The 27,192-nt window shown below is 44.6% G+C and overlaps 1 protein-coding gene across 1 annotated transcript; it reads right to left on the reverse strand.

The window, feature by feature from the left end:
* Nucleotides 1–16,445: 16,445 nt before the first annotated feature.
* Nucleotides 16,446–25,967, reverse strand: CHRNA1 (cholinergic receptor nicotinic alpha 1 subunit). Its single transcript, XM_057423697.1, has 9 exons — nucleotides 25,728–25,967; nucleotides 23,739–23,884; nucleotides 23,563–23,607; nucleotides 23,032–23,141; nucleotides 22,616–22,811; nucleotides 21,819–22,056; nucleotides 20,479–20,702; nucleotides 18,948–19,187; nucleotides 16,446–17,035 (listed from the first exon to the last, which is right to left on the reverse strand). The coding sequence occupies exons 1-9, from the start codon at nucleotides 25,765–25,767 to the stop codon at nucleotides 16,904–16,906; spliced, it is 1,371 nt and encodes a 456-aa protein (XP_057279680.1). The 5' UTR covers nucleotides 25,768–25,967; the 3' UTR covers nucleotides 16,446–16,903.
* Between the last annotated feature and the right edge of the window lie 1,225 nt (nucleotides 25,968–27,192).

Here is a 27,192-nt window from a genome sequence, read left to right on the forward strand (position 1 = left end):
AGCTACACCAGCTGCGATACAGGCTGTTTATACCTACTTGAGGTTTCACAATGTTAATAGTTTGGATTTAAGTAAACTTTGTGACATTTAACTTCAGGCTTTTTGCTGCTAAATGGGACAAGGGATATTCTTTCACTCTTAATGTCAAAGCCAGCACCTCATGTCACTCTCGGGAACTGTGGTTTTGAAGACATCTCATTTTCTATGAGGTTATTTCCATAATTACATCCTTAAGAGCTATTGAAAACACCCCTTATTTTATCCTTGTCCTTATCCTCAGAGAGAGGGTCTGAGATCCTGCACTTATGCACATTACAGAAAATGACAATGATACCAGGGAGCATTTGCTCCATTGAGAAATGAAGAAACCTGGACTTGAACACGCCTGAGCTAAATACAGAGAAGTGAGGCTGCAATATGTGACAATTTCACTGGACAGAAGTGGGGTTTATTGCATCAAACATGCTTGCAGATACTCTGGGGTATTTTCCTTCCCAGTAGCCACATCTTAGTAATCCCCCCAGACTTTAGATAATGTCACAAGGGCACTGGAGCTATAAAGCAGAAGAAAGAATGATCCTACCTTCAGGATAATTATTTCCAAAAATAACCAGCACTGTCCACCAGAGAACAGAGGGAACACCTCCAGAAACCTAATGGAAAACAGCCTAGACCAAAGCCTTGGGAAGTGCTGTCCTGACCTTGCCTGGAGCAATCCTGCTCCACTAGTCTCTTCTCAGCACTGATCCTCCTCAGCAATCTTACATCAAGGGCAGGACTAGACTCAGGGTTGCACTTACCAGCCCTTTTGCTAGTACAGGGTTTTTTATATATGTGTATGTGTCTTCTCACTCTTCAGGGCATAAAGACATTCCTAGCTAAGAAAAAGCAGTGGGACACTTCCTGATCTCTATATAAAGGGAAGAAGGTGAAAATACACTACTTATTTTTTAACTTTACCTTCTTGCAGGGTTTTCCCATTCTATTTTCATTTGCTTCTCTCTGTACCTCACAACGGATGGCCTGGAGCAAAGGCCTTGGAACCTGCAAATGCTGAGGTATTATATACCATGCGATATCATTACCGTAGTTTCATTAATGCCTCATCAGTCTTGCCCATTAGTGAGCAGACAGTGAACAAACATATTTGCGAGACAAATAAAAGCTTTCAGTCTAGCAAAAAAGAGCAGTCATATACCACCCTTACTGTAAACAAGTATAAACTCCATTATTCCTCTTAAGAGGAAACTTTCTTGAGGAACTTTTAAAGTAACACAAACCAGAAGACAACAATGACAGTTCTTTCCCTTGGAAGCACAAAATCCCCTCGGTGTTCTCATCTAAGTACTGCACATGATGACATCCAACTGGGTTTTACCCTGCAATTCCCTCGCATTATCAGGGATGTTCTGCTAAACAACTGGCACATTTTAGATGAATAAAGAGGGAACTTGTCCAGTCATCTCAGGCTGTTTGTCAGTTATAGAACACTTCATTTTCTAGCTCCCTATGGCAGCTCAAGTTAATTTGTCTTCCTCTTGACTCCTGTCAGTATGCAATCTTTAAGGACGAACAAATGAAACAAGGAAAAGATACAACAAAATTTGGAGACAACGATCCTGCAGAGAGCTGCCTAAGGGAAGGAATACCAATAAATGAGGAAGTAAACGTTGCTCAGATTCCACTTACGGGAACAAGTAAGTATAAGCATGCAGCAACTCTTCAGTTAGATGCTTCACTTTGAAAAGCATCATCTTAAAATGAAAACTGATCAAGACAAGAACACGAGTTCATTTATAGCCAAGGGATACAAGTCAGTTCAATTAAGAACAATCTATTTAAAGCAAGTTGTGCTATGAAACAAGTTTTCTGTTCCCCCCCTAAGCCACCTATTCAGATCCAATGCAGAACTTGTATTTGAAGATACAGTAGGAAGGTCCAAGGGACAATTATTTCCATGTGGTCTGTTGTTGCCTAGTATTAAACCAAAGTTTTGGGGCTGCCTGCTGCCATTGGGAACTACAGGTTCCAAGATGCCACCAGATCTATTGACTGGCAGAGTCATACTTTTAAGGAATATCTGTCTCTCAGTTTCAAAGTAGTATTAGTCTGTGGTGGTTTGAAAATGCAACCTGCAGACAGGAACAATGATATACTGGTAGGTGTTGCCTCTCTGGCCTCAGATGGATAGCATTCTCTCTAAAACTGAAATAGGCATATTGCACACCTTCCTTACTACCTCACTGCTATTGTTTGATTTTTCAATTCATCCCATTGGAATAGAAATTGTATTGTCAAATGCATTTGATCTCAGATGTCTTAAAATCAAAGACAAGATGGATGACCACATGAAAAACAAGGAGCATCTGACCACAGATACATATAAAGAGATCTATATATCAAATCATGCAAACTCACTTACGTGCATGAGCACGTGGTTTGTTTACTTACAACATAATGCAACACACAGCACCCTTTATGGTTTACATTTAGTACTCCCATTAAAAACTGTTTTCAGTAGCTTCAAATGTGAAATCAAGATTGAAAATTCCCAATTTTGTATTTCCATTCCAGAAAAAAAGGAAAAAAAAAACACCCCAAACACCAAAACCACCACTTTTAGAAATGTATTAGGCAAAGTGGGTCAGTTAATGTTGGGTAAATCAGGATGTGAGGAGAGAAGTGACTAACATGATGGCCATGGAAGGACTGATGAGCTGGGGTAAATCAAAGAGTGGACTGACTGTAGGTAGAGCTTAGTACTGCATGGCTAATGCTGTCCATGTTTGCCAAACTGCAAACCAAACTGACCCAAAAGCGTGAAGGTAGTATCCTTGAATTACTAGCTAAGGCACATCTCCCCAGGTAGGAGCCGAGGGGAAGAACAAGCAATCGCCATCCCTGTATTTTTCATCATCCATGTCTTTCTATTAAGAACCTACCCAGCTAATGCTAGTCACAAAACCAGTTACCCTCCTGTTTCAGCTACTCATAAAAAGGAAGGTTCCCCATTCACACCACCCTCTTACAGCTCCGCAGTGCTATCTCAGCAGCTGGAGTTTGCAAGCTGCCTCCAAGCACCTATATCTTTCCTCAGGGACCAGGGTAATTTGAAGGTGGCTATAACGCTCCACTATTCTCAGGGCCTGCCAGTGAGGTGAGCTAATGAGGCACCGTCTGTTGTTCCCAGCAGAAATAGCAGAGACACCCCTGATCTAGGGCAGCAGCTCTCAAACTTAACTGCTCACATCACTGCTTCAAGAAAATAAAAGTGGAAGCTCAGGCAAACTCCTCTTTCACTTCTTGAAATAGGGGCCAGGGCACAGCTCTGAGCCACTGGGTGCTCAGACTGCCTGCTGAAGCTCATTTTACCTTCTTAATTCCCAAGAACAAGTGTTTTAAGAATTGTATTTTGCACATTTGATAACACTGCACTTACCCTTTCACAGTCTCGCTTGCCTATGGAGATCTTTAAACCAGCAAAAGAGAAGACAAGACAAATATCTGAAAACAAAACCAGAGTCTGGATCAGAAAATTCATTACATACTCTATGATTTAATGCTCTGAACTACAAGAGATTAAGTTCTACATACATTCAGTGGGAAGAAATTTGTGCTGCTAACCAAATCCTGCAGTGACATAAACCTGAGGGCAGAGTCTGGACCTGCCAGCCTTGGGCTATCCTTGCCAGCACACTATCGTGTGCTGCAGCTATTTCTCTTGCCAAGAAATCCCAAGTTCTCAGCTCTACACCTGTCCCATTGTAAAGATGCCTTTCCTAATGTTTAAGACAGTTTGTTGTATTCAGTCACATCAACAAGCATAGCTAACTCAGCATACATTCACAACCACTCACACTTGTCTTGCTTCCACTGCAGCCGAGCATAGCAGCCATACCTATCATCCAAGCAAAGCTGTCCAGACAATTCAGCTTTATGTAGCTGGCACGCTCAGCTGCTACAGGGCACATTACTCTGACTCACAGCTCTCTCCACAGAGCAGCAATGCGTATGTATAATTGGACAACAGGTTGTGGCAACAATAAATGACACATTATCCTACCCAATTTCTACGACTTAAAGGATTTCCCAACTTTCCATGCCTGCTGATGCCTTCTTAGTATTTAGATACCCGTGTCAAGGGAGTTACAAAACTGATCTGTTATTGTGGCGAGCAAGTGATAGACAGATCCATTGAATGATGCAAGGCTCCACTGACTTTTAGTTATGCTTATGTAACTCCATAGCTTCACAGCTGCTAATAGTTAGCAGATGACCTGCATAAATGCTAGACAAAAAGAGACGGCAAAGGAGAACCCTCCTTCATCACTTCAAAACCGAGCTACCGAAAGAAGAGTAATGATTTTTTAAATCTGCCATGATTTTCTTTTTCTCCTCTCAACTGAATCCAAACAAACACAGCCTAACAAATTCAGCATAACTTATAACCGAAGATCTGAATGGTGCCTTGTTCATAGCACTTGGATTTGAAACACAGATGCAGTTAACTCACAGCTTAACTCCTTCCATGGTACTCTTTAAAAGGCTGATCTGCGCTCTTCTCAGCTTCCAGATTTTTAAAAGTGATTTTTTTTTTTCCTTTTTAAACAAAGCGAGAGTCAAGCTTGGATTCAGTGTGCAGCTTCCCCTGCTCTCCTCCTCTCTCAAAAATAAGTGATTAATTGTTATGCAGCAAACTGGGAATAACATCACTTTCTAAAAATTTCCTTTGCAGCTCTTGTCTTTATTTCACCAAATTCTTTTCCAGATCTGAGGTTTTCAGTGTCTCCTGAATGCAATAAACTGTTCTTTAGTGCTAAAATATCCAAACTAACCTCCCCCCTGCCCCAAGCTCTCAGAAGATAAAAGTAGTCTCTGTTGTAGAGTGATCTGAAAGTAGTTGAGTAGGAAAAGGAGATGGGTTTATGCATATAGACAACATCTTTTAGCTACTAAGCCACTAGTCCGCCAGTCCAGAGATTTATGGTCCTCTCCCAACACTATTACTGACCTGCTGCTATGAGACTTGGGCAAAGTCAGTTCCCCACACTAAGCTTCTCTATGCACTCCAGGTTTTGAAATCTTTCTTCAGAGTTCTCAAGGCCAATTTTGGATGTTTTGAGACCACTTTTATTCCCAGGTGTTCTGGGGGCAGACAAAAGCAGCCATGCTTATCCAGTAATGCAAAAAAAACAACATACAGCCAGCTGGAAGGAACCACTGGATCTCCTGTGGTTCAGAGCATGGCTAACCTGGCTTAAAGCTGATTGCTTGGGCTTGTACAGTCCATTTTTTAGACCATCTCCAAGGACAGAGACTCCACAATCCCTCTGTACAATCAGTTTTAGTTGTTAGCTACCCTCACCATCAAGGACCTTACGGGCAATTTTCATAGGAAGCAGTACAAGGAGCTGAGGAATGCATTCTTCTTAGGGCTCATTTCTGGTCCTGTTAAGTCAGATTCCATGAAAGTTCAGAGAAGCCTGCTCTTCATAGCAAGAAGATTTCCGCACCCAAGCATGGCATTCACCAAAACTATTAGAGATGGAGGAAGAGGGAATCACCCCACTTCCTTAAGTTATCACAAGGGAAACATGCACAGGCTATTTTGAGCTTGCTGAAGCTGCTAACAGCATTTATTTTAACCTCTATATTACTTCCTATTAAAGAATATCCTGCAGTTTCTTCAGCAGGAGATATGTACTCAAGCTTAGCTCAAATGAGAAGGAAAGCTCTCATGAAAACATGCACTGGAGGACAGGAAGGCCCTCCACATGGACTTATTCCCAGGAAGGAAACAGCAGGAGCTACACACATACACACACTGAAAAGATTAAGACGAGGGATGCCACAAATAGCTTAAATCTTAGGAACTTTTACGTCTGCAACATTAGTAGTTTAAGGAGCTACAAAATTATACATTTTAACTCCAAAGCAACTTAGGTGTAATTGGAACCAAATGTAGAAGAACACTAGCAAGGTTACCGCAGAGTTAAGTGTTACAAAACAGACTGTTGAACTACTCCTTGCCGTTTATCTCCTTCCAGGAATAAGGAAAAAACTTTCTATTCAGAACTCCTTTGATCTCTCAGATTTAGACAAAACTGCTCCCTCACCACTTGCAACTCCAGCCTTAGAGACACTCTTCACTGATCTTTGTGAACCAAGTTGGATGAGGCCCAAGGACAGCTGCTCTTTCAGACTTGCATGACTCCAAGGCCGAATTCAGACCGGCTGCAGGATCTTTTGGAGCCCTGATGCTCAGGGCTATTTCCACTGAAAAAAACAGTCTCTTCCCAATTCACATTTCACTTAAAACTCAGCATCAGTGGCACAATGCTTGCAGGGAATCACAACAGAGTACTAGCAGAGTAAGCTGTTTGTCAGTTTCCTTCCCCTTCCTCCTAGTCAGGTATCTAGGCATATAAACACATGTAGCTGGTGCTACATGACAGCACTACACTGCTATCATACTGGTCACCACAAGTGTCCAAAATAGTTTAAAACAAAACCTTCCACTACATAGAAGTAGAAGCATAATTCTAGGCACCTTTACTGAATTTAGTTTTTAATGATATCTTTTTTAGGCTCTTTGCCAACTAACAGTTCAGCAGTTATTACTCAGTAACAGACACATTTCCATACACATCTTTGAAGTAAAGACTAAACAACAAGTAGGTGTTAACTCCACACCCAATGGCAGACAAAACAGCCACCCTGAAGATTTGTGACCACAACCACCATCATCTTTGGTACTACCAAGACCTGTCCTACCAAACCAAACCTTAACTATCTCCCCATAGAAAGAATGCTTTCCCTACTCCTACTCAAATACAGTTAGCACCACAGATTTTGAACCAAGATACTTGACACTCCCTTTTTATAAGGGATCCAAAAGACCAAGTATTAGAGTGCACCGCACAAAGTGTCCACATTAGAGCCAAGAATAAGACAAGTCACAAGGAAGAACACAAAAACATTTAATTAGACTTGCATCTTAAAAGACTTCATTGTTGTGAAGCCACAATTGAGATATTTTTACCATGCAAAAGTATAAACTTTAAATAAACCCTCCCCTCTCCATTGCACCACTATTTCTTATGGTTTCTATATATTAGCCCATTATCCAGATGGGGATTCAGTGTACTTAAAAGCACAGAACATTTCTAAAGGCTGCTGCATAAAGACATTTTACTAAATTGTATATATACACTAAGAACAACATATGTGCCTCCAAAGGAAACCTATGAATTCCCATCCTCGAGTCACATTTGTCAGACAACACCAACACACACTCTTTTCTCCCTCCAGAAAAGCATGGTGTTTATACAAGGCAGAAAACTAATAACTGTTAGAGCTATGCACTGTAGGTAACAGAGAGCAATACTGCAGCATGTTCCACTCACAGAGGGATTAGCATTACTTGTGCTCCCCAGTGGCCTCTCCACTGAACAGGGTCTGGAGGTCATCAGATGTAAAGGTCATGCCTGCTGTCGTAGGTGAGAAATGGCTCCTTCTATAGCTAATACCTTTTTCTACATGCACACTTTCAGTTCTGACTCTGATGCATGAATAAAAGCACTAACAGCCTGGTACAAGTTTGTGATAACTGTTTCTCTTAAAAAAAAAAAAGAGGAGAGAGAGAAAAGAGCAAGGTCTTATAGCCTTCTAATAGTCTTGTAGCAACACAGCCCCCAAAGACAGCACCTTTCTACCTTATACCATTCAGAGAGTAAATTAATGCTGTAGAAAGTTAAAAGTGCAGTTACAGTGAAAATACTAAGGCAGCAGAAGTTAGGACACAGTCAGAGAGCTTCAACTGTTTTAATTCCCATTTGCTGAGGTGCGATCTCAAAGCAAGGTACGGGACTTCTGTACAGACAGGAGCAGCTGATGCTCCTCGCCTCCCTCCTTTTCCAGTGATTTTAAACCTAGATCGCTGAATCTTTCAGCAATTTGATTTACAACACAAGCCCAACAATGAGCCGAAGCACAGGGGGAGGAACAGGTGAGCAGCAACGAGAGATGAGAGAAGTGTGGGAGGGACAGGAATGGAGGCAGAAATCCCAAAGATACCAAGGGTAATGTGTAGAGTAACTGCAGCCTCCAGGGTACAGCCCCTGCCCCAAGGAGCTCACACTCCAGTCAAGGCCAACCACAGGAACTGGTGTGCCTCTCACTCCACATTTCTTGGAAATTTGCACTAACCAGCTGTGGAAATAGTAATTTCATGTACAACACGGAGAGATACACATTTGACAGGCAGATGCTGAGGGCAATGTCTTGCTTGGCTTGAGGTCAGAGGATGCTGAAGAGCCTAAAAGAGCGCGGCAGAAAGGCACAGATAATACTTGAGGAATGAAAAGCAGTGCTTTCTGGAAGGACAGTAACAGGGACCCAGGATACAATCTTGGATTTTCAGGATATTTGTTCTTGCCTTAACTAATCAGATCTTTAAACAGCATTTGCGCACATGTAAAAAGCTTTCCCTCTCCACTTGTATCTCTCCTCTGTCCTCCCCCGATTCTCTCTCATACTCTCTTCCTGAACTTCCCTTTCTGCGCCTGTCCTCTCCTCACGTGCTCCCGCTGCACGGAGGGCAGAAGTGCTCTGAACAGCTGTATTTCCTCCTCACATGCTCCTTCCCCTCGCCCACTCCGGCAGAGGGGAATGTACACGCCAGCTCAGCCTGCCTCGTGCTCCACAGCACTGGGAAAGGTGTGCTGCCAGATGGGATCCCTTCACAGCAGTGTTGCCCTCCCTCCTGCCTCTATCGAAGGCTCCCAAGCAGGGCACCCTGTGGGCAACATGCAGAGACCAGACTCTGACAGCACCTCTTTCTTTTTACCATGGCCTCTTAGGCCTCTGCATTGTGCTCCCAAATCAGACTTGGAAGAGCTAGCCACCAGAAGAGAGGGAAAAGCAGAAAGAGAGTGGAAAAGGGTGTAAACAAGGAGCAAAACACACTGTCTACACTCTGGAGGTCAAGACAACTGAGAACAGCTGCTTATTACAGCCTTCTCTTTGAGAAAACATTTCAAGAATAAAAGAGCAACTTAAAAGTAGCTCACAGTGGGTTCCTGAAGAAGCACACCTTAGTGCCAGAGCCAAATGCTGTATCACTTCCATTTTAAGTAATAGGCCCGAGCATGGCACGTGGTAGCAGCTGAAGAACACCTACTCTCAGAGAAAGGATGTAGCCCTGCGCTGCACAAGGTGTTTATTAAAAGATGAAGCACAGCCATTACAACAGCAGAGTTAAACAAAGGGGAAGACAAGCTAAAACTTTAAGACTGTTTACTTGAGGTTTCCAGACTTGATGCCTCCAAAAAGCCCCCAGGAGCCAGCTCGCAGGGCATAGACCTACTTTGGTTGCCCTCATTGTAAAGGCTAACTACAAGGCTCGTCTCAACATTTGCTGTAGATGAAACCACTTGAGGGAGGAAGGCTGAAACACAAACACCTACATGAGTGACTGTAATGACACCCTGCTTAGGTGCCACACATGTGGGTACCAGCGTGTGCCATGACCCCAGTGCGGGTCCCCCCACCCTGCCACAACAGCCAGGGTGCCACAGCACGGGTGGACACGGATGCCACCAGCCACCTCCTCGGAGGCCCATGCAAAGGCACGGTCTGAGCCGCCAAGAGGGACCGAGGGCTGCGTTCGGAGGCCAGCACCATCCTCCATCCCGGGCACGCACCCAACCCTGGGGAAAGCGGGAAAGCAAGGGGGAAGCAAGGAAAGATCTCAGCCCTGGCTTCGGAAGGCAGGAGAAGCGCGTGCCAGCCCGAGACAGAGCAGTCTGGAAGAAAAGAGAGAAAGAGAAAACAAGCACGAAGCGAGACTCGGCTCCCGGGCCAGGGGCAGCCGCTGCCCGCCCCGACCCTTGTACCCGCTGGTCCCGCGGGGCCGGGGGTTGAGCCGAGCCGAGCCGAGCCGCCCCAGCGGGGCCGCCGCCGGGGCCCTGCCCGCTCCTCACAGACCCCGCGCCCCGCCGAGAGCGGGAAGCGAAGCCCTGTCCGCCTCCCCCCGGGGCCGGCAGCTCGGCGCCCCCTTACCGCGCTCCGGGCGGGCTAGGCGGCCGGAGCTGACAGCAGCTCCCGCCGGCGCTCCAGCCGCTGCGACGGCCGGGACATGTTGGGCCGGACGGCTATTTATAGAGGCAGGAAGCGGCGCGGCTCGGCTCTGGGGCGCCGCTCCCCCGCCGCCAGCGCCGCTGCACATGTCCCGGCCCCGCTGACAGCCCGCCCGGCCCGGGCGTCCCGCCGTCACTCCCCCGTCTCCCGGGGTCGTGGTGCCTGTTCTGTCGGGCCCTGCCCGGCCGTCGGAGAGAGGGTTTCCCGTGGGGTGGTTGTTCCAGGAGGCGTGGGGGTGCTGGTGAAGGCCGTGCCCCCCGCCCGGACCTGCGGTCCTTCTGTCGCCGGTGTTCAGTGGAAGTTAAGCACAGCCAGAGTTAACGAGATAACCTCATTACAGGGAAGGGTTTTCAGGTTCCCAAGTGCTAACGACCCAAACTATGGACATCGGTAGCTTTTCCAGGGATTCATCCTCTTCAGACCCTCACCGGTTCCCTGGCTATGCCCATTACCTGCGTTGGTAGCTCTGCTTTCTATAACCTGTTGGCCTCCATTGCCCTGCTGGCAGGGAGCGCTGGAGGGAAGAGGTGCGCTGTGCCTTTCCCGGGACCTGCCCCGCCTTCTCGGAAGGCTGAAACCCCGGAGGCTGTTAAGCAAGGTCTCCTCTCACCCCAGCTCCTGATGCTCTATTTGTCCGCAGAGCTCTCTACACACTTCGTTTTCCCTACCTGCCTCCCATGGCCTTGATAGCAGCCAGCAGGGGAGGGGTAGTGGAGCTTGGGGAACGGCAAGGCAGCAGGCAGGGACACACACAGTGGAGTAGAAATGTAATTAAACAGTGGGGAAGAGGTACTTGCTTTTCCCTTTTTAGGTTTGCAGTATGCCAAGGTGTGGGAAGGTCAATTACTCCTCTCTACATGATGCCCCAAAAGGCATTTGTGCATCTTACCTCAATTAACTCACACAGAGATAGCTTTGCCAGACAAGCAATAGACTCTGCTTCCTTTTCCCTGTCAGCTTGGCTAAGTTTTCTAGAAACAAAACTTTTGTTAATGTTTTTGGGTCTTGAACGGAAAACAGCCCAAAGTATGTGTAATGGCATAGCCTGGGCAGCTAGGAGCAAGGTTTGAAGGATGAGACCTGTGTCCTAAGTGCCTGTTTGAGCCAATACATTGATCCTACATGCTTTTGCCTCAGTAGGATTCCACCTTTTGGAGGTATTTGGGTGGGTTTTGTTTACTGCGTGCATGAACGTGGTCAAGCCAGCAGCCACATTACACTGTTATCTAAAACATATGAAATTAGGGACAGGTGTCCTGAAGAACTTATGTATATTCTTGATTTACTTGTAGCAGCATGTCCCAGCAAAATCAAAGAATGAGTAGTGTGTGTGCTCAGCTACTTTCATGTTTTGACCAGGAGATGGCCAGCTGCCCAAAGACACAGCATTATGGTCAGGCATGCAGTCCTAAGAGCAATGGCATTACTGATTTGCCTTTAGTGTAAAGTTTCAAACCTTTGCCAGGCTTTTATGTAGGTAATGTCTCTGTTTCTGTGTCATTGCACAATTGGAGCATTACAAGATGGACACAAAACCAAGTACCATGTTTTCTCTCTACCTTCTTCTGACCCATGCACACAACATAGATCAACTTGCAAGCAAAACTCACGGAGCTCACAAATGGAAAAACTGCCGATACTTTGTGTTTACTGTCTTTACAGACCTAACGCTCCCTAAAGAGGGTCACAAATTCACATGAGGTTCCTTAGCACGGCATACTGCATTCGGGTCATTGATTAGCTGAAGAGTCACGTAGAGGCAAACAGCTTCCTCCTGTCTACGCACTGGGGAAATACCATGTGATGTGTTTATTCCAGGCTCCATATGGGATAAATAGCAAACACTGATACAGATCTGCTTGGCTGTTAAAAGTTGGGAGGATGTGCTGTGATGGGAGATCTGTGCTGAGATGAAGGGAAATGGTGACAGCCCTTGCTAGCAAAGAGTTCTGCCTTTATGGCAAATCCACTGAATGACCCATAAGGCTTACAACTAAAGCTGCAGCAGCTTACAGACTCCTTTGGACTCTTGCCTGTGGGTCAGTCTGGCCTGTCACATGGTAACGAGTGAAATTGTCTTGTCCTTGTTGTAGATAACCCCTCTACAGGCAACGGAACTCAGCAGGGCTCTCACTGGGCATGGAAATGATCACCTGCAGGTTAGCTGCTTTCCATAGCTCTGCCAGTCCTGTATCAGGGTTCGAAGTACAACTGTTTTAAAGAACCTTTTGCAAAGCAGTGCATGATTGTCCTGCCTGCAGCTAGGATTTGGCTTCTAGAAAGGGAGAAAGTACTCCAGAGCTTTGTTAAAGTCAGTGTCTGTGCAACATTCCTCTGAGGGAAGCATGGGAGACTTTGCACCAGTTTCACAATTTTTCAGGAAGAGAAAGAGGGAGGGAGGGAATTTACAACCAGGAGCGTGTCTAGGGGCTGGAGGCTGAGCTAGACTTTGGCACTAGTAAACACACGAAAATGTGAGGTCTTGTGACTGGATCCAGGCAGAGCAACCTTCTAAAAGTGTCCAATCCTGATAGCATTTTTGGTGTGCTAAACTATCAGTGACTTTAAAGGCAACATCTTGCATGCCACGATACCAGAAAACAAACGTTTTCAGGGAGGTAATGTGCTTCCTTTCTCCAACAGCAGCACAGTGTTTATGCACTTTGCAGGGCCTATGTTACATATACTCTTTCACCCTGCTGTCCTGACCTGCTGTGGTTTGCTTCAGCTGTGGAAACAGGAACTGCTGAGTCAGCATGCTGATGAAACTCACACTGCTTTCACACATCTCTGGGGAGCTGGCCACAGCAAGGAGGTTGGCAGCAGCTTGTATTTTGGAGAAAAAATGAGCACTTAAATTGTCCTACAATTGCCTGAAACAATAATCTTAAATAATCTGAGTTCTTAAAAACTCTCAAACTGAAGGAGGCTTTAGAACCCAAGCACTAGTTGCAGGTGAATGATCATACCTGGCATATGCAAGCTCATTGAATCATAGAATAGTTAGCTTTGGAAAGGTCCTTAAGACCATCTAGTTCCAACCCCCTGCTATGGGCAGGGACACCTCACACTAAACCGTGTCATCCAAGGCCCTGTCCAACCTGGCCAGGCCTTGTCCAACCTGGCTCCATCCAGGGATGGAGCATTCACAACTTCTTTGGGCAAGTGAATGTCATTTTCCCCTCACTCTTGATCAACTCAACTATGTTTTACAGAGCTGAGATCCAACCATCTGAATAGACAGAATAAGGCCATCAACTTTAGCTCATCTGCCTGCTGACGATAGAGAGCAGCAGCGTGTTCTCATTACAGACTCACACAGAGGTTGAATTGCTCCCTGGGAGCTGGTACAAGGTAATAGACTTTAAAAACTCAAATAACCCCCTCAGAAGGGTCAGGTCCCTGAACAGCAGAAGTGCCAAAGCAGAAAGAGATTTGGGGGTGACTGCATCTTTGAGAGCAAAGTACCCATGGTACAGTAGTTAAAGGTCATCCAAAGGAATGGGAAGGGGAAAGTTAATTGCCAAATTGCATAAAAAATGAAAAGAGAATCAGGCTGAAGAAGGTGAAAAATGTTCCAGAGAGCTACTCTATTAAGGACATAAATAGGGTGTTATCAACAGGCTCAAAGTGAATTAAAGCAGCTTTAGTCGTAAGAAGATGGCAGTTAAAAGCGGGACATGTTAATTTCTCAAGGTACTATCACTATGAAAGCAACACCTTCTCACCTGGAGATGTCTGTTATGCTTTCATTTAAGTGGCGGCTGCTTGCTTCAACACAGTGTTTGCACTTCTCTGTTTTTCACACTTATTAGGGAGCTTTAGCAAGTGAGAATTGCCAGTCAAAGCTCAGAGCCAAAAGTTGCCTGTTAAAGGCAGCAAGGCAGCAGAGATGCACATGCAGATCACACAAGTATCATCCATGTCCATCTCCCTGGGGGGTGCTGGTGCTACCCATGGAGGAAAGTTTAATGTTAAGATTGCAGGGAGAGACTACAGTGCTGTAAATGAGAAATTGTTAGACAATATGTACTTAGACATTGACAGAGAATTATCTTTGACAGTGACTGAGGCAGCACATTTACAACCCCCAAAGCTACTGTTTTAGCAGGATACAGATGTGCTGACATGTTAAAAAGGACAGTAGCAGATGAGAAGGAATAGTCTGTTTGTAGGTAAAGGTGCTCTCCTTCAGTAGATACTCTCAGTAGATGGATACTGGTAATGGCATGTTAGTGGTATGCAGGAAAAAGGCATTCACAAAGGTGAACTAGAAACAGAGAATAAAGACGACTGGGACAATCTGAGTATTCAAAGCAAAGCAAAAACCAGATGCAGATGAACTCTCTCCTGAAGTGTGCTCATTGGTGTCTGGAGTACCATCTGTCTGGAGAGTCAGGGTACAATGCCCGGATTCTGCAACCTGAGAAAGGGAAGTTTTTAGCTTTTATTTTTGCCGGGTGTTACATCTTTAGAGATGTGAATAGTTCACCAAGACTTGGAGCAGTAGGAAGGCAGAAGGTTTGCTGTGCACATAAGACAGAACAATTGATAACAAATTAACATTTTCAAATAAATAATTTCAGAACTTTTTATGAGCAAGTGGAAGGAAAACACTGCTATGTGGTAGCTAGCTTTATATGAACAGAGCTGGAGAAGCAAGCAGGCAGGCACTCAAGATAGGTGCAATTTGGAGGCCAAGACCCAGATATGCTTTGAGGAAGCTGGGGAAGCTGAACAAAGGTCCCGTAGACATTCACCATGAATCTTGTTATTTGATGTTTGTTTTTAATGCTGATTCAACCACATGCTGCTCTAAGAGGATTGTTCTGTCAATTTTAGTGCCAATCACAGTCTCTCCAATTAAGTCCCAGGCACTGTTACACTGCAGCTTAGCTCATCCTGAGCCAGGGAGCTGTGTGACTCCCTTCAAGGGCTGAGCGCAGAGAGCTAGCACTGAAGATAAACAGAGCTGCAGCAAGCGCTCCATCTGTCAGCAGAGGCTTCACCCAGCATACATCTTCAGCGATCATTTAGAGGGATAATGATCATCCAGGGAGGCAAAAAAACCCATAATCTAAACAGTAAGAGCTGAGCAGAGGCCTACAAGTGACCAATTGCCACAGACAAACGGTTTGCTTTGCTTAGGACTGCAGCTCACCAAAACATTGTCCAGCAAACACTATGCAATGACGGAAGTATTGCACAAGTGCCTGATTTTCCTTATAGAGCTTTTCAAATGCCTGTCCTCTGCAGACACGACACATTCCTGTAGAGTATTAACACATGCTGTACATTTATTAAACTCACAGCAAATTGTTCACAGCTGTTAGCAAAGTAGTTCTATTGGCTCGGACAACCAGCTGGGAAAGGTGAGTAACTTCCATGAGTTGCCCCACCTCTCCTTAGTTATTTTTGAGGAAAACCAGGCAGCACGCTAGTATTTCCACGCTGTACTATTGAAACGCACACAGGCTTTCTGCTTATGTGGAATCTTTACTAAACCCCACAGCTGCTTGGCCAAAGGCAGCACTACTTTGCTGTAGCCACTAGAGTGAGCTGCTGCTCAACATTTGAGCAAAGTTTGGGCGATTTTTTGTGCTGCTCAGAAGAGGAGGCGTCATTTTGTCATACATAAGGAAAACCCAGACACACACCTGCCTTACAAATGATCTTTGTGATGCTGTGTCTGACTTTAATGCTGAGGATCTATTTCAGCAGGGCAGGGGACAGCTTTCAGGGAGCAGAGATAATTTGTTTAAGCTGGTTTACTGAGCAACCCAAAATTCAAAGTTGCCCCAACATTAGCCATCCCTCAGAATGGAGAGATGAAACCGACCTTCCCAACACGGAGTAGGCTGAGTACAGAGATTATTTTATGGATACCACCCATTCTGCTCCAGCCTAAACTTTTCCCTTAGACTGCAGTCACAGAACATCTCTGCTGACAGCTGAAAATCCTGAGTATTAAAACATAATGAATGTGGGGCTTCTTATAATGAGTATTAGCAGGCAGAAATGAGAGGGCAGCAACTGCAGCATAGTCACTGGGATGCCTAATGATCACGAAGCAGTGCTCAGTAATAAAACAGGGCAAAAAAAATCCTCCTCTACAAGTCCTTTACCAAGGGACTTGATAGCAAAAAATGTCTATGGGACCCAACTGGCTGAGGCTGGACCATTCCCACAGTAAGGAATACTATGCTGTCTTTGCTGCATCGAGAGTTTCTACAGGTAAAGCCACATATGACAGTCATTTCAGATTTGTGCATGAAAATCCAGTGCTTTATCGAGGAGTTTGCTGGCTACATCTAGTGTTGCAAGAGGAATCATCTGTGATGCTGCCAATAAGAAAACCACAGAGCAGATATTGAAACCAGCTTGAATGCTAAAGCTCGATACAGATTTACAGCTCAGCTAAAGCTCATTAGGCTGCTATTGATTTCACTGGAATTGTATCTGAGGGTTACAGAGTCAGACAGTCTTATTAATACATTTACATTTTTAATAAATGGTGAAACAGATCAAAACCTGGCTGACAGCCATTCAGCCTACCAATAATGTGAGTGCTGCTTTTTGGCAATGAAATACCACTGAGCGGCAGCTCAGAGTTGCTAAGTATGGAGCCTTACATTTTATTATCCCTGCTCTCTCCCAGAAGGGACAGATTCCTGTCTGTGAAACTTTCGGAGGCTGGCCAGGTTTTGATGGTTGAGATGCTTTCAGATGCTGACCAGGCTAGCAAATAGTTTCCAGTTGATGTTCATCCTTGCTGATTTAATTCAATAAGGCGACCAGCAAATACAGCTAATGTTCCTATAATACAAACTAGCATAAATATGCCAAGGAGAAGATGATCAACCACCATCGCAACAAACTTCCATTCTTCTGCAGCCTGGGAAAGAAACAAAGGAGATGGTAAAGTCCCTGCAGAGCCACGTTTGTTATGGGAACTCTTGTAATCTACTGTCTTGAACAACAGAAAGGTTCTTCCTTAAGTTGCACTATGCAAAAAATACTTATTTTCCTCTCAAAGGCAGGTCAGTTGTTCAGAAAGCCTAAACAACCTAGAAATACAAGTTTCAAGCTTATATTGTTTAGCAACCCTAGCAATTTAGTGAACAATTTCATTAAAAAGAAATGTTAAAAAGCTTAATTTTTAAGCAAATGGTTGCTTTTGACAGAGAGTTTGAAACGTTGAAAGCAAAATGCTTAACTTGGCACAACTGGCTTGTATTTTTCTATTGCTTTTTAATTCTCATGGGATATCTAAGCAATTTCCATTAATTTAGCTCTTTCCATGCCTAGTATACACTCTAAGGTCTGGGAAAACCTTCTCTGTAGCAACCTTAGTCTTTTTTCCAGCTATGGGACACTCTGAACCACTTGCTTTTCCACTGATGCTTTTGGTGGGAACCCAGCACTTGTAAGAGTGAAGTGCCAAATGCAGCAGGGCTGGGATTTCCACCGTGTAACTCTGCCTGTGTGACATGTACTGGCCTAAGGTACCCTCTACTTTGCCTTAGTTGCTCCACAAGTAGAAGAGGCTGTTGTAATTTAGGAGTCACTGCTAAGAGGTCACTGTTTTAAGGTGTTCATAAGTAATGAAGTGGCAGCCTTCAGAAGCCACAGCCTTCAGTTTATTTGGGGAACTTGGCTTTTGAAACCCCCTGGAAGTGATATCAGCAGTGCCCAGATGACACAAGCAGTTGGGCTCCACTTCCGAATGGAGCACTTGCCAGTAACCTGAAGACCCTCTTTGTAAGTCTAGGAGGAAGTGAAGCCCAGAGATCCTGAAGCTACGCCAACCCTGCTGAGGGTAAGACTTGATCTGTAGGGAGGGATAGGAGTCATGGGGAACATGAGACTACAGCCAGAGCCGTTCCACATGCTCCAGGAATTTGGTCACAGGAAAAAACAACATGGTGTAAATCCTGTCTGTGGGAAGGAGGCACATCCTTTGCAAGAGCACAGGCCAAATTACTGTCCTGGAGAACTCTCTCCCCATCTTCAGGCTAGCCTGCAGCTCAAAACCAAAGGGCTATGTTCATTTAGAAAGGTGAAGTACCAGGACTGAATTACCCATCCAAAAGCTGTGATAACTGAAATAAAAGAGGGGGTTAATCCCATTGAACGTGTTAGAAGGCAGCAGAGCTAGGTTTTCCCAGGGAACACTGCCATATGTGACTCCACACACATTTATTCTTTGGCTTGCAATGTGGAAAGAGTCAGTAATCAGAGTACCTCATGACGTGCTTCATTCGCAGGGACTACTTGTAGCATTCAGGAATAAACCAAAACCTTCTCAAAACTGGAGTTCTAATTTGTAAGTTATGTTTAACACTTCTCAGGTAAAATGACCAGCTTTTCAGAGTTCAGCTTGCTTCCTGGCTTTCACAAGTGACAGGAGCTCGCTTACTGTAGGGGAAGATGCCTGAGTGGGAGACAGGAGGAATGTGTTTTGGAACTTGCTTACAGCTCTTGAAACTGCTTTGCTCTCACAGACGCTCCATCTCCACAGCTTCACATACCACAGTTGGAAAACTATAGCACTGACACTTTTTTTCCTTTTCCTTTTTTTGGGGGGGCAAGATTCAGTTGCCATCTGTGAAAATTCTCTGTCGCTCCTTGTTAACTGCATCAAGGGGAGAAGACTGTCCCTTGCTAAACACAAACCAGGGCTTGGAGTGGTTTTGTGAGGCAGGGATATTTTGCCAAAAAAGAAAAAACAAACCCCAACAACAACAACAACAAAAGACTTAGCAATTTGAAAGCAAGAAATGAATCATGCACAAAGAATGCCTTACATTACTGGCTTCTTGGTCAGATTTCATCGTTTCCGCAATGTATTTGATTCCCTCTATGGCATTTTTCACATCTGGATTTTTGGTAAGCGGGGAGTAGAAGTTGACAGGCACAGAATCTGGCTTCCCAGAGATTTCTGAAATATCAATATCTTCTGAAAAAATGTTTTTGTCTTGTTTATCCCTGGATGGTCGTTTCATTGTAGAGAAAAACATGATGTTTGGGATTGTGTCAATAAAGATCTGAAAGCAAGGAGGGAGAAGACAACAGTTGCTGGTCTGTGAGGCTGTGTTACAGATGCAGCTGCGTACTGAACAAAGGCAAGCCTCTCTGGTCCCAGATGCTTCCCACACTGGATCAGCTACAGATCCTCTCTGAGTATGTCATAGCCCATGCCTCAGTCTCATGGGGGCTTTTGTCAGCCTTATGTCCTAGGGCAGATGGAGTCACCTGCAGGCCTGTCACGTGTGATTTGGAAACCGTTTTCCCCTGCCATATAGCCAACATCTATCCATGGAGGGGTGTGTGATGCCCTGGAGCAGAGCCTCAGCTAGTGGAAGCTGACAGAGCTCTATCAATCTTGTCTAATTTGGAGCGTATTGCTTATGAATCTGGCTTGAAGAATGGACTACAAAGGATCTCTTTTGGCTACTTATGTTGGACTTTGCTATTACAAATGCACATAAGATCTACAATAATTTCCTTTGGAATAACAGGCTTGCTGCCAGAGCATTTTTAAGCACATGGAGTGTTTGCCTGTTGAAATCTCCCTTCTGCAGGGCTTGTTTGTGCTGCAGAGTGAATCTGATGTAAGCAGTATCCTTAGAAGTATAATTACAAATACAGAGAACAGTCTCCTGTTCACTTTCTGGTTTAATATGAACCCAGGAAGGCTTAAAAAAAGCCAAGAATGACTGAATGGCTCCTCTTGGGTACTGTCTCTCTGGCAAAGAACTTGTAGGAAAAACTGGATGTCTGTCATTACATCTTGTGGTTACCATTTAGACTACTGTGCAAGGATCTCCTTGCTTCCCAAGGACTACAGAGCAACTGTATTTACTGGAAAACCATAGAGAAGATCATAGCCTTTGCTAAGCTGTCTTTTGCAGTGCAAAACTGGCTGCTGAACGCAGATATCTCCAATGGCCTTTGTGTTCTGCACTCACACGGGCTGGCAAACTTGGCCACTGGCAGGCAGCAGTGCTTTGCAGTCAGATGAAGACTTAGACCAGGAAATGTAATCTGAGTCCAGCTGGACATTTTCTTTTCCCTATACCTTCATCTGCCTGTGTTTTGCCTCATCTGTTCCCTTCAAGACTACCCCAGTGGAAAGTTTTGTTGCTTAAAGGAGCACTTTAGCAGCCTTGCTGACTTTATGCACAGCTAAGTAGTAAACACTGGCTCTTGTGCCCAGAGAGACTTAACATGATGCATTTACTTCCCCAATTCTTGTTGACTTTTATTAGAAAACTTGCCAATAAAATATGGAGTGCTCAGTAGAAACCAGGAAACATGCAAAGCCATGGAACTCACCTTCCTGACCCAGTGCGGCATGGTGTGAGTGCTTGGGGAGCGGTGGTGGGTGTTGATGACGATGACCGTGATGATGATTGAAGCGATGACAAACACCATTGTAAACAGCATGTATTTGCCTATCAGAGGCACTGCACTGGAAGTGGAGGGAATCAGCTCCACTATGACCAGAAGGAACACAGTCAAAGACAGCAGGACAGAGATGCTGAGAGTCATTTTCTCACCTGCCATGGAAAAAAAAAAATCAAAAAAGAAAAAGAAAATACCAGTGCTGCTGTTATCATTCAGTACAGACAATATTTATTTGACAAGATAGGATCACTATTCACTCAAGTACACGTGACTGGTACCATCTCCCCCAGCATCCAAAGCAGTAACTAGATTGAGCAAACCTGAGCGCCTAACATAGCATCAGCTCCAGCATTAAAGTGGGAATCACCAGGTATGGCTGGGCTGAGGTATGGGTAATGGATATGGAAAGTGCCAGGAGCACTTCATGGGCTGTGCCTTTTGAATGATGGAAGGTATGCACCTGATTAGTGCTCGTTCCACAGCCCCCTGGGGGCTCACCGGCTTTGCTCTCTGGCAGGCTCATGCTGGGCTAAGCGGGCAGACAAAAATCACATCTGACACCAGAGGTCAGTCTCTATTTGAGATCTTCCTGCATGCAGGATGTCAGAAATGAACCGCAAAACATGATTAACATCTTGCTTTTCTATCCAGTTCAACTTTATAGAAAGTTTTCCACTGAAAAAAACCCAAATCAACCCAAACCCAAAACCCAACCATCAAGTATTTCATAAAAGAGGCTTAATTAAATTAAGCAGTATGAAAAGCTGACACAAGGTCAAATGAACGAAACAGAGGAAATGGCTGCAGGGAGCAAGAGCTGCTCAGCAGCGACAAATGAGACTGAATAGGTCAAGATACTCTTCGTACATGAAGCAACGTGCGTGAACAGATAAGTTCTCTCCTCTAACACAGTGCAAAAGGGCCTCAGTCACCCCTATGTGCTCACTTACTCTGTCATACACTAACACACTAACTCCTACCTATGGCAAGCCATAAAAATCAACTAGCTAAATCTTTGTTGTGCAGAAGTTAACTGGACAGTTAATCAGTGATTTCTGTGAGAAACAGCCCAATTTAATTATACCAGTAGCTTCAGCTTTCAGCACTTACGCTTTGCAGAATGTTTAGAGCCATTATTTTGAGCTGAAATGTCCAGTTTCAGTAGGTGCTGCCCTTTGAGTTGTCTAGTGATTTCAAATACTGAGAATTTCTCAGAAGCTTGTTAGAAGAGCAGTTTCTATGGCAGTAGAACACATAAATTTACGTACCTGAATCTGTGGGTAGGTAGAAAACAAACCCGGTTAAAAAGGAGAAGAGCAGACAGGGAATAATGACATTCACGATGAAGTAGAGAGGCAGGCGCTGCATGAGGAAGTGGTAGGTGATATCCAGGTAGGGGGTGTCAGGGCAGCAAGCGTAGTAAACCCAGTGCTTCCAGCCACGGTAATCCTTCATCACCCACTCCCCACTCTCCATGAAGTTACTCAGATCTGGGCGATCACTCTCCTGACAGCAAAAAAATTACATTAGATGCTCTGAACTAAATCAGAACTTGGCAGTTCCTCAGTGACAGGACTCCCAGTAACTCAGGTACTCCCTGCATTTTTGTGAGCAAACAGCTCGTCTTTGCTATTTTGCTTTAGAATATCATCCTCTGCACAGCATTCAACTAAATATTTTACAGAAACACTTAGGGATAGTTGACTAAAGAGAAAGACTGACTAAATATTTACAGATAGGAGACATACCTGAGAGAACAGGCAAAAAGTCCTTGGAAATGCAAAGCCATGAGCAGAGAAAAAGCAACCCACCACTCTCTCCCAAAAATGTCAAAGCATAGATGGGTAGGAGACTGTTAGGGCACAGGAATTATGCATATGCAGAATTTTAGAAGCTAAACAAGGAAATTTTGTGCTAAATCTACAAATTGGGCTTTTATAATTTACGGGTAGCGCCTGCTTGATTTTCAGTCAAAACAAGGTTATATCGCATTCTAAATCTGAGATTTCTCTAAAAATACATCCAGCTCTCTACTGCTTTTCCCCATTACAAGCTCCTTGCTTACCGGGTTAATAACAACCACTGTACCATCATATGTCCAAGTTCCCAACTTCATACTGCAGTTCTGCTGGTCGAATGGGAAGTGCGTGACTATAATCTCACAGTAACTTTTGAAAATAGCTGGTGGTGTCCAGGTGATCAGGCCTGTGTGCTCCAGGAGGACTTTGGTGTATTTAACAATGGCAAAATCACCATCTGCACTGCAAAAGGAACAAGGACATTAACAGCAATATGGGCAGCTTAATTAACACAGTCACAAAAGGAGTTCTCTGACTGCAGATCAACTGGTTCCCCAGTTGTCATCGTGCCTGCTGCTGCAGAACCTTGGTCTGAGGCATGGTACCCAGGGCCCAGATGCTGTGCGAAAGCAGCCCATGGGGCAGCAGTGCCCCCCCTCCCCAGGCAGCCGGCACCCCTTACTTGTTGTAAAGTACAAGATCTGGCCGCCAGATATCGTCTGAGGGGATGCGGATTTTTTTCACACCACCGTAGTCATCCGGGTTCCACTTGAGGTTGACATCTGTCCATTGCTAAAGAGGGAGGAGTTCAGCCACTGAGAGCCTCTTCCAGCACTTCTGGGGGCAGTTTGGGTACTGCCTAGAAACAAGCACCTCCCTTGCTTTGGGATATGGAGGTAAGCATAAGCATATGCTATCGGGATCCCCAGCTAAGTTTTTACATTAACCTAAAATTTGGCTTAAAAAGCTTATTAAAAAATTAATATACACATATGAAAGATAAATATACCAAAAGTGTACTGTTAGAAAGATAATACAAAATGCTTTTCTTCAGTTTCTTTAGGGACTAGCACATTTTGTTCTTGAGACCCAGAAAGAAGACATTATCTGCTAGCTGACCACCTGTCCAACACAGCAATTAATAGTTACTTTCTGGCTGTGTCCTGTGTATTCATTTGAAATGGATTAAATGGTTGGCACTATTTATAGTTACCTGTTTCAGGCGCACATTGGTTGTCACAATCTGATTTACTTCATCCTTAAAAAAAAAAAAAAGGAGGAGAAAGCAGTAGCAGCAAACATCAGGATTATAGGAGAAAAACTGTTCCCTTAGAAAAATGATACCATTTGGCACTATCACAGTTAATAAGCCAGCGGTTCATACTGTACCACGCTAATAAGCTGAATGAGCTGCAGCCCAACAGTGACGACGACAGCATCCCGATGGTCCTCCACTGGTCGCACCACCTTGTTGTAGTCCTTGAACAAGTCCTCGACGAGGCGAGTCTCATCTTCATAGCACAGGACCAGCCCAGCTGTAGAACAGCAGGGGTGGCATCAGTGAGACGGGACAGAGAACAGGCTACAGCACCGTCAGTCCAAGGTGGGCATGAAGGAAATGCCATCAACAGCAGGTGGCTGGTGGAGTCCTGTATGACTCCTCATTTCAGGTGTGCATTATGTGCATTGCAAACACTGTCAGCAGGGGTAAGGTATCTAATCTGGAGGTCAGTTTAGGAATAAGGCAACAACAGTCTTCAGACAGGAGATGAACAAAAACAAATAGCCATGACTGTGGACATCAGACTGAGCATTAGGAATCTCTCCCGGGATCTCCCAGCCCACAACTGTGCTTATATACAGTACTTGTGGACTGTTAAGCACAGAGAATACCAATAATCAGGGATTTCTAATGATGCTTACTTCATCTTCAATTCCACTTGCCTGTAACAGTGACATTAAAGGACAGGGCCAAGCACAAGAAGACACTGAGGTGAAAGCACCATCCAGACTCCTTGTGTCTGAAGTTTAAATCAGAGGAAGAGCTCCTCTCATTGACTAGAATTGCTCAGGTTTTACTCGTGGTGAGAGAGAAGGAAACCCTTCACAATGTGGTCTCATATTTCCCTCTCCTTGGGGAAGGTCTCAACCTGTCCTTGGAGATCTCTGCCCACAGACTGCTCAGCGTGACTTGGCAGTGCTACAGAGAAGAGCCCTTGTGAGAGCATCATGAGTGAAAATGGCAGGCAGCAGCTTTGTTTCATGTGCGTTGTGCTCCTGAGGGGTGAGGGCTCAGATCCCCACCTCACAGAAACACAGATGAACCCCAGATAGCCTGTTGCAGAACAAGCAGGCACATCATGTGCTCAGACTGTAGTGGCTTCACTGTTAAAGGGGAAGGGAGGCTTGGGGATGTTTTTGTATGTACCCCCTCTTTAAGGCAGTGAGAAGGAACAGACCACCTGAACCTCACCACAAGCATTTTTGGCATATTCAAGCCTTGCCTTCCCCTCTCTCAGTCTGAATCTGGGCCACTGAAGTCAACAAGACTTTTGCTGCTGACTCCAAGCTAAGCCAGGATTTCCCCTTGTTTCCTAACTGACTTTTCATCAGCTCCTTTCATACAGTTGAGCTGCCATGCCAAGGATTCCTCCTTGACCTTGTCCTGCTGTGAGATGGTATTAAAATACTTGGGTACCACTGAGAAAAGCTGTCTGCCACAGACAAGCAATGCTTGCTTCCCCTGCCAGGAAGCAGCACTGGGGTGGGCAGGAGTCATCTTTCCACTTCTACATTATGTTTAAAGTGTCACATTTAAGTCAAACTCTTGGCTATACTATATTAATGCAATTAAAATATTTCACATTGATACCTTCTGGTGTGGCTTGGTAGGAATTTAGTATACTGACTTTAGTGAAAAGTTTTTAGGATCACAAAATACTCATTCTTTCAGAGGACCAAATAAAAGGACTTATCCCACTACAACACATACAGCTGCAAATCAATTCTACTTCCTTGTCAGTAGTTCCACAGCTTAATGAAACTTTTTGTAATGAACTTTTACATTTCAAGCCATGTTTATTAGAGCTTTGCACATATTTTGGAATACATGTAGCACTAGAGTACATGAGAACACGGCAGAAAGACAATTAAACACAAAAATTATCACTTCAAAATATCTGGTGTCTGAAATTACAAATATCTGAGCTGTTACCAGTGCACTCCAAAGTCCTGGTTTAAACAATTTGGTGTGTTCATAAAACCTTATCAGCAGGACAGGCTGCTCCCAGAGCACACATTCACCCATAATGATGGATGGTCCTGCACACTCAGGAAGTAGCTGACCCCTGTTCAAAGCAATAGCTAGAACACCTTTACCTGCAGAGACGAGGAGGAGTATGTGATGGACCTTCATCATCCGCTCGCTGCAGTCAAACAGACAGATGCACACACAAAGCGCCTATGAGGTCTCTTTGGAGAAGGGCTGTGCTGCCTCCCACCAGGGTGCTGGCGAAATATAGCCACCAAGGTATTGATTTACAGCACCTGTTTTGGGGAATGACAGCTGAGAGCCACTGCGCCACTGGGCTGGAAACAGGAGAACAATGTGTCAGCAGGCAAATATCTCCTGGAGTTTACAAAAGGTCATTTTCACAAGTGACTATCAGCCTATAAAGAAAAGAAAGAATTATCTGTAGAATAATTGAACATCTTGGTGAGAACTCAGAAGCTTCCCAGGCTGCAGACCCATCCTTTGTGACCACAGCAACTTCCCAGATTTGGGATTTTGTTTCTCTGGAGGAAAACAGAGCACAGCCATTTATTTCGGATGCGCCCTCACCAGCGTACAGACTGCACTGGGGTGAGGCTGCCCCCTTTGTTTCACAGATGGACGAGAAATGCTGAGGAAGTGAAGAAGTATGTTCAAGGGAGATCGATCTCCTTGAACCTACTGGGATTTTCAGAAGGTACTCAATAGAGTTTCCCCCTTTAAAGCTGTTAACTAACCTCAGTAACCTGAAGAAGGAGGAAAACCCTCCCACAGATACCTATAGACTTACTGAGCTGTGATAGGCAAATGATGGGAATATGATCAGTTTGTATAGCATGGCAGATCCAATGGATTCCTGCACAGCGTGCGAGTTCTTGCTCATTATTGTTATTTTTATTGATTATTCCATAAATCACCTGGAAAAGGAGTGAAAAATTATGTGTTTCATAGTAACATTCAGTTATTCAGGCAAAGAAAACAACCAACTGTGAAGCATTATATATATATATATATACACACACATGCATATACACAAAACAACCTCCTCTGAGCTCACCAATATCATACAGGAACAAAATATTGAGGTAGACCATTGTGTGAAGTGCTCAGCAGCGTGAGAAAAGCAAGTCCATCAGTTTCCAGGAGAGATGAAGCAAATATAAATCGATCGTGTCCTGAATGCTCTTTGCAGTTCTGGTCCTCCGGTTTCAAAAAGAGACTTGGAAAAGGCCCAGAAGAATGTGGCAGTGATATCCATGATATAAACCAGCTTCCGTACCTGGAACTGATAGTATGAACCTTCAGCCTGGATGAGAAGGCTGTACAGGGCTGTGCAGGGTCTGTACAATACTAAATAATCTGGAGAAGGCAGATTTGGATTCATTCACTGTCCCAGTGAGTAAAAGTAGAGGGCACCTAGGGAAACTTAAGAGTTGGCAGGGTTAACTAGGACACTCTGTCACACAGTATGGCTGCAGTAGAACTTGGTGCTACTGAAGCGCTTGGTTGCCAGAAGTGTGTGTGTGTGTGTGTGTGTGTTCAGAAAAATTAGTTTGATAAATTAATTTTACG

Source organism: Pezoporus wallicus, unplaced genomic scaffold, assembly GCF_028554395.1.
Source record: "Pezoporus wallicus isolate ANWC-B61680 ecotype Strahan unplaced genomic scaffold, APGP_CSIRO_Pwel_v1 contig_1181, whole genome shotgun sequence".
NCBI lineage: Eukaryota > Metazoa > Chordata > Aves > Psittaciformes > Psittacidae > Pezoporus > Pezoporus wallicus.